The sequence below is a fragment of the Grus americana genome, chromosome 29 (assembly GCF_028858705.1).
Source record: "Grus americana isolate bGruAme1 chromosome 29, bGruAme1.mat, whole genome shotgun sequence".
Classification (NCBI taxonomy): Eukaryota; Metazoa; Chordata; class Aves; order Gruiformes; family Gruidae; genus Grus; species Grus americana.
This window is the reverse complement of record NC_072880.1, coordinates 3,218,942-3,226,734: the sequence shown is the minus strand read 5'-3', so window position 1 is coordinate 3,226,734 and position 7,793 is coordinate 3,218,942. Positions and strand designations below refer to the sequence as shown.

At 68.1% G+C, this 7,793-nt stretch overlaps 1 protein-coding gene across 1 annotated transcript; it reads left to right on the top strand.

Annotated features, from left to right (window-relative positions):
* The first annotated feature begins 391 nt into the window (after positions 1-391).
* On the top strand, positions 392-7,783 carry KCNJ10 (potassium inwardly rectifying channel subfamily J member 10). Its single transcript, XM_054806652.1, has 2 exons — positions 392-588; positions 5,548-7,783. The coding sequence occupies exon 2, from the start codon at positions 5,548-5,550 to the stop codon at positions 6,688-6,690; it is 1,143 nt and encodes a 380-aa protein (XP_054662627.1). The 5' UTR covers positions 392-588; the 3' UTR covers positions 6,691-7,783.
* The last annotated feature ends 10 nt before the right edge of the window (positions 7,784-7,793 follow it).

The following is a 7,793-nucleotide window of genomic DNA, read 5'->3' as shown; positions in this document are numbered from 1 at the left end:
ATAAGTGGCAGCATCGGGGCTGGCGTTGCCCCCACGGGGGGTGCTGGTGTGTGTGTGTGTGTCACTCTGCGTGTGCGTGTCTGTGCACACGGGTGACACCAGCCCCTGCCCGGCTCTGGCGGGTCCCCTTGTGTGTCCCCCCCCCACTCACAAGGATGCTCGGGGCGGGGGGGGGGTCCGGAGGGGGATCCGCCCCGGTGGGTGCTGCTGCGACGGGGGGGGTGGGGGCTCTGCCCGGACCCTCCCCGGTGCCGGTGCCGGTGGCTGCGGGCGGGGTCCCCTCGCCCCCCCCGTGGCCGGTAACGTGACCCGGTGCGGGGCCGCTCGTTTTCCACCCCATTAACCCCCGTCCCGCCCCCGGCGGCTCCTCCCAGCCCCGGGCCCCTTCCCGGCCCCGCCAATCGGTGCCAGCCGGGCCCGGCGAGGCGGCCCGGGCCGGGGGGGGGACGCGGGGGGGGGACGCGGGGGGGGGCCCGTCCCGTCCCGCCGCCGCCGGCCCCGCCGAGCCATAAAGCCCATGGGGAGCCGGCGGCGGCCGGGCTGAGCGAGGCCGGGACCCCGGGCGCCCTGGGGCCCTCCCCGAGCAAGGTAAGGGCGGCCGGGGGGGGGCCGGGGGTCCCCCGTCCCCTCCGGGGCGCCCCGAGGGCTGTGGGCACCTGGCAGCGCCCCGGGTACCGGGACCCTGTAACCCCGCGTCCCCGGAGCCCCATGTCCCCGTAGAACTACATCCCCGTGTCCCCTGTGCCCCATGTCCCCGGAGCCCCATGGCCCCCCATCGCTGTGTCCCCTATAGCACTGCATCCCTGTGTCCCCATCTCCCCCCATCCCTGTGTCCCCATCTCCCTCATCCCTGTGTCCCCATCTCCCCCATCCCTGTGTCCCCATCTCCCCCCATCCCTGTGTCCCCATCTCCCCCATCCCTGTGTCCCCATCTCCCCCCATCCCTGTGTCCCCATCTCCCCCATCCCTGTGTCCCGTGACCCCAAATCTCATGTCCCTGTGTCCCATGTCCCCATGGTCCCCCATCCCCGTGGCCCCGTGCACCCCCACAACCCTGTGTCCCGTGTCCCCATGGCCCCATGTCCTTGTGATGTCCCTGTATCCCGTGTCCCCGTGTCCTCCCCTCCCCTGTACCCCACGTCCCACATCCCCCTGTCCCCCCTCCCCGTGGGTGTCCCCCTTCTCTCAGTGCAGGGGGACCTGGAGGGACAGAGGACGGAGGGGCACAGCAGCCCACCCTGCTCCCCCCCCCAGGCATCTCCGGGGCCACCCATCCCTGAGCCCCGAGATGTCTCCACAGCCCCCAGGGTATGAGGCCTGAGACCCCGGGGATGGCCCCTTCCCCACACCAGACGACCCCCAGAAAGCTTCCCCCCCCAGCACCTCGCTCTTTCTGGGTCTCCCCACTGGTGTAATGATGCCGCATGGTCTCAGTCGCCAGAGGAGGTTAATCCCCCCCCCCAGCCCCTCATGGGCTTGGGTCCCTGGGGACAGGGCATTTCAAGGGCATTTGGTGGGGGGGTCTGGAGCATCCCCGTTCCCCCCCCCCAGTCCCCACAGTGCAAGTGGGGACCCGCCGGGCTCTGGGTTAGTGGCCTCGGCCAGGCTGTGGGTTAAGCAGGATGTGGGTTAACTGGGCTGTGGGTTAACCGGGCTGTGGGTTAGTCACACTGGATTAGCCAGGCTGCAGATTAGCAGGGCCACAGATTAGCCACGCTGGATTAGCTGGGCTGTGGATTAGTGGGGCCACAGATTAGCTACGCTGGATTAGCTGGGCTGTGGGTTAGCCACGTTGGATTAACCACTCTGGTATAGCTGGGCTGTGGGTTATCCCAGACTGTAGGTTATCCCAGACTGTAGGTTATCCCGGGTGTGGGTTATACCAGATGTGGGTTATCCCAGATGTAGGTTATCCCAGATGTAGGTTATCCCAGACTGTAGGTTATCCCGGGTGTGGGTTATCCTGGGTGTGGGTTATCCCAGATGTAGGTTATCCCAGGGTGTGGGTTATCCCAGACTGTGGGTTATCCCGGGTGTGGGTTATCCAGGCTGCAGGTTAACCTGCCTGTGCGTTAACCTGGCTGTGGGTTGACCGGGCTGCAGGATAACCAGGCTGTGGGTTACCCCTGGTGTGGGTTAACTGGGCTGTGGGTTAGCCAGGCTGTCAGCTACACAGGCTGCAGGTTAACGAGGCTCTGGGTTAACGAACAGGCTGGGGGTTAATGGGGTTAATGGGGCCGGTTGCGGGGGGCTGCAGTTACCGGTGCCGTGGATGGCTTCTCCAATGGCTACGGAGGACTGAGCCGCGCTGGCCGTGCCTGGGAGCCGGGTGGCCGTGGGGACGCCCCTGCCTGCCCCGCTGCCTGCCCCGCTGCCTGCCCCGCTGCCTGCCCCCCGCCACCCTTATCTGCTGCATCGGCGGCACCGGCGCCACGGGGGTCCCGTGGGAGCCCCACGCCCATGGACCCACTGGCTGTGCTGTGGGGGCAGCTTCAAAAAGGGCCCAAACGGGCTTTTTTCTGCCCCAGTCCGCAGCCTCCGCCGATGGCTGACCAGGGGCGGGCAGCACTGGGGGGGAAAAACCCAAAAAAACCCCATCATCGTTTTGGGGCCCCCGTGGTGCTGCGGAGGGGATTAGGGTCCCCACCACCCCCATGGCCGCTCCCGCCCCCCCCCCCCCCGTGTTTCCCGGGTGTGGGTGGCAGTGTGAAGGGCAGGGGGACGTTCCTCCCCCCGGGGGGGCCCCGTCACCGGCCCCAAATTTGGGCTCAAACTGGTCTGGCCTCAATAGGGGGGTGCAGGGGAGGATGCGGGGGGTGTCCGCAGGACGAGGAGGGGGTGCCGAGGGGGACGCAGGCATCCGGGGCTCCGGTGCAGCAGGGTGGGTGGCGGGGGGCTGTGGGGCCCCCCGGGACCCCCGCTGGGGGCCGTGCTGGCGGCGGGGCGCGCGGGGCCCTGCATGCTAACGAAGGGCTTCGTCAAAGCGCCTTTGTGCCCCGCCAGCTCCATTGAGGCCTCTCCTCCGGGTCGCACAATGGCCCCACTGTCCCCGTCATCCGTGTCCGTCCCCCCCCCCCGCCAGCCCTGCGCGGCCGCCCCACACCCCCAGCCCCATGGGACCCGCCCCACGCCGTGGCCCCCCACCATCCCGACCCCACCTGGGGAGGGGGTCCCATCACCCCCATTCCCAGTTGCCACCAGTATCGTGGAGCCCGGTGCCCCAGTTTCGGGATGGGGGGGGATGCCGCTGGCGGGGAGCCCGGCCATGGCTGGCACCGTGCGGGCATGGGAACAGCGCCCGGGCCGGTGGTGCCAGCGGGACGCGGCGAGGGGGGACGTGTCCCCGTGTCCCCCCCCGTACCGCACCGCACCCCCAGGTTGGGGCTGGACCCCTGCATTCACCCCCAGCGGCGAGCGTCGCCGGGGGGAAACCGAGGCACGGGGGCGAGGGGGGTTAATGGGTAACCGGCCCGGCCGTGGCCGCAGCGGCTCTGCCCGCGGGCACCGTCCCCACGCCAGGAACAAGCACCGGCTTGTCACAACCTGTGTCCGGGCGCGGGAGCCTGGCCGGGGGGCACGCAGCCCCTGACGGGGGCTTTATGGGATGCAGTGACCCTGAAAATGGGGGGGAGGGCAGGGACCCCGAGGGGGGGTGTGGGGACCCCCCAAAGAGGGGTGTGGGGGACCCTGGGGTGTGTGGACACCCCCAAAACCAGGGCGTGGGGACCCCAAAGAGGGGTGTGGGGGACGCTGGGGGGTGCAGAGACCCCCCCCAAAGGGGGTGCAGGGACCCTGCAGGGGTGGAAAACCCCCAAGGGGGGGGGTGCAGGACCCCAAAGAGGAGGGCAAAGGGACCCCAGCAGAGCAGGAGGACTTTGGGGACCGCCGTGCCCCCCTGGGGACCTGCCGGTCGCTGCCCGGCGTGGGCAGAGCTCCGGGGGCACGGTGGCTCTGGGGACCCCGCACCGCTCAGCTGGGATGGGGCAGGTCCCCGGTGTCCCCGGTGTCCCCCCACACCCCCTGGCAGGGCCTTTTGCCGGGAGGGGACGCGGCGCAGTGGGACGGTGGCAGTGCCACCCGCGTCCCCCGGCTTTGGCGAGCGCAGGGACACCGGGCTCCAAGGAGACCCCCCATGGTGGCACCGTGTCCCCGGTGTCCCCGGTGTCCCCGGCACGGTGCCCTGCTGCATCCGTGGCGGAAACCATGGCGGGGCCAAACGTTGGCGGGGGCTGAAAGGCCTTTTCTGTGCCGGCGGCGGCGGCCGGGACTGGCAGGGGACGGGGACGGGGACAGAAACGCGCCCGGCACTGCCATCGGCCGTTTGTCACCTCCCATTCATCCTCTTCCTCTTCCTCCCGCCCGGCCGGGACGCCCGGTGCCTCCACGGGGCTGAGGGGGGAGCTGCCGGGGGACGGAGGGGACAGAGGGACGGGCGGGCAGGTGGAGGGATGGACGGACGGACGGGTGGATGTGGCTGTAGAGGGATGGACGGATGGGTGGACGGACAGACAGAGGCCGCAGGAGGGGTGGGAGCGATAGCGTCCCCCGTCGCTGAGGTGCCACGAGTCTGTCAGGTCTCCACAGCCAGGCCGGGGTCCCCTGCGTGTCCCGTGTCCCCACGCGGCCTGGGGACAGCACGGGGGGCTCTGCCTGAGACCCCCCCAGGGCCCCCCTGACGTGAGACGAATCCTCCCGGCCTCAGGTGGAAGGGGGGTGCCCCCCCATAGCGTCCACCCATCTGTGCCCCAGTGCACCCCCACATCTCTCCGTGTCCCCTACGTCCTTCCTCTCCACCTACCCTGCCCCCCCCAGCTCCGTCCCATCCACGCAACCACCAAACCTCGGTCCTCACCCCCCATCCATCGTCTCTGCCCCTCCACCCATCCCTCGGGTCCGGCCATTCCTTTGCTCAGCCGTCCATCCTCTCACCACACACCATCCATCCGCCCATCCACCCGTCCATCTGTCTTCTCCATCCGTCCATCCATCCTTCTCCATCCATCCATCCGTCTTCTCCATCCATCCATCCATCCTTCTCCATCCATCCATCCGTCTTCTCCATCCATCCATCCATCCTTCTCCATCCATCCATCCATCCGTCTTCTCCATCCATCCATCCGCCCATCCACCCGTCCATCCGTCTTCTCCATCCATCCATCCATCCTTATCCATCCATCCATCCTTCTCCATCCATCCATCCTTCTCCATCCATCCATCCGTCTTCTCCATCCATCCATCCATCCTTCTCCATCCATCCATCCATCCATCCGTCTTCTCCATCCATCCATCCGTCTTCTCCATCCATCCATCCATCCGCCCATCCACCCATCCATCCGTCTTCTCCATCCATCCATCCATCCGTCTTCTCCATCCATCCATCCTTCTCCATCCGTCTTCCCACCCATCCATCTTCTCCCTCCCTCCATCTTCTCCATCTGTCAGTCTTCATCCGTCCGTCCTTCTCCATCCCTCTCCCCACCAACTCCACACCCCGCCCCATCCCCAGCACTCCCCCCCTCCTCACCCCCCCATCGCCTCCTCTTCCAGATGACGTCGGCCACCAAGGTGTACTACAGCCAGACCACGCAGACCGACAGCCGCCCGCTCATCGGCTCGGGGCTGCGCCGGCGCCGGGTGATGACCAAGGACGGCCGCAGCAACGTGCGGATGGAGCACATCGCCGACAAGCGCTTCCTGTACCTCAAGGACCTGTGGACCACCTTCATCGACATGCAGTGGCGGTACAAGCTGGTCCTCTTCTCCGCCACCTTCGCCGGCACCTGGTTCGCCTTCGGCGTCATCTGGTACCTGGTGGCCGTGGTCCACGGGGACCTGCTGGAGTTCGACCCGCCGGCCAACCACACGCCGTGCGTCATGCAGGTGCACACCCTCACCGGCGCCTTCCTCTTCTCCCTGGAGTCCCAGACCACCATCGGCTACGGCTTCCGCTACATCAGCGAGGAATGTCCCCTCGCCATCGTCCTGCTCATCACCCAGCTGGTCCTCACCACCATCATGGAGATCTTCATCACCGGCACCTTCCTGGCCAAGATCGCCCGGCCCAAAAAACGCGCCGAAACCATCAAGTTCAGCCAAAACGCAGTGGTGGCCCAACACAACGGCAAGACCTGCCTGATGATCCGCGTGGCCAACATGCGCAAGAGCCTCCTCATCGGCTGCCAGGTGACGGGGAAGCTCCTCCAGACCCACCTCACCAAGGAGGGCGAGAGCGTCCGCCTCAACCAGGTCAACGTGGACTTCCAGGTGGACACCTCCTCCGACAGCCCCTTCCTCATCCTGCCCCTCACCTTCTACCACGTGGTGGACGACGCCAGCCCCTTCCGGGACGTGGCCCTACGGACGGGCGAAGGCGACTTCGAGCTGGTGGTCATCCTCAGCGGCACCGTGGAGTCCACCAGCGCCACGTGCCAGGTTCGCACGTCCTACCTGCCCGAGGAGATCCTCTGGGGCTACGAGTTCACGCCGGCCATCTCCCTCTCGGCCAGCGGCAAGTACGTGGCCGACTTCAGCCTCTTCGATCAGGTGGTGAAGGTGACGGCGCCTTGTTGCCTCCACGAGACCGTCCGGTTTGGGGACCCCGAGAAGGTGAAGCTGGAGGAGTCCCTGCGGGAAGCGGCGGAGCGGGAACGGGAGGGAGCACCCCTGAGCGTCCGCATCAGCAACGTCTGAGCGCCCGCCGGGACGCCGCCGGAGGTGCCACCGGCCCCCGGAGGTGCCACCAGCTCCCAGAGGTGCCACCGGCCCCCGGAGGTGCCACCGGCTCCCCCCCCCCATCCCGTCCTCCTGAGCCATTTTCCTTGCGGCACCAGGCAGTTCCCTCGGGGACCCCCATGGGTGCTCGCCCACCCGCCCACGTGGCTGTGTCCCCCCCCCAGCCCACCCGGGGACAGGGCTGTCCTTGTCCCCCCTCACCTCACGCTCTGCTGTCACCGGCCAGAGACCCTGGCCCCGCCGCAGGACACGATCCTGCTGGGAGATGCTGTCCTGGGGGGGGGGCACGGCCACCTCCAGTCCTGGGGACAGCTGGGGACCCCCCTTCTCACCAGCCAGGAGGCGTCTCCCTGCCCGACCCCCCCGCAGTGAGCCGGGAGGGGCTGAGACCCGAGCCGCTCGCTGCATGTGTGGGCTGGCAGTGGGAAGCCCCGACCTCATGGGACCCCCCCATCCCTGGGAAGGCTCAGCCCCCCCCCAGCCCATCTCCCCCCTGCACCCCCTTTGCCCTCCCCACGGCCCCCAGCCCCACAGCACCCAAACCACTGGGGGCCGTGGGGGCACCCCCGTGTCATCGCACACTCAGTGGGGGAAACTGAGGCAGGAGAAGCCCCCCCCGCCCCAGCCCCCCCCGTGCCCCCAGAGCCGGGCCCTCCTCCCTGCACCACCCCCCCCCACTCCGGGCTGGGGGGGGGGACACACACCGGGGCGTCACCGATAATCGGACACGGCTGCGGTGCCGCGTCCCCCCGGGCTGGGCAGCCCCCCCGGCCCCGCTCGAGCCCGTCGCTGCTGCTAACGTAGAGCTCTGCTATTAACGCGCGGCCCCAGCTGCCCCCCCTCGCTGCGCTGAGGCCAGGTGATACATATACATACGTATATATATATATAGTGCGACTAATCTATATATATATAAGGGGAAGGAAGGCTACCCCCCCCGAAAGACTGGCTCGCCAAAGCCCCGCTGTCGCCAGGGCACCCCGCGGTCTTGACCTTGATTTGGGGGGAGAAAAGGCGAAGCAGTTACTAAATAAAGGTTACGTTGACGGTGGGGAAGGGCT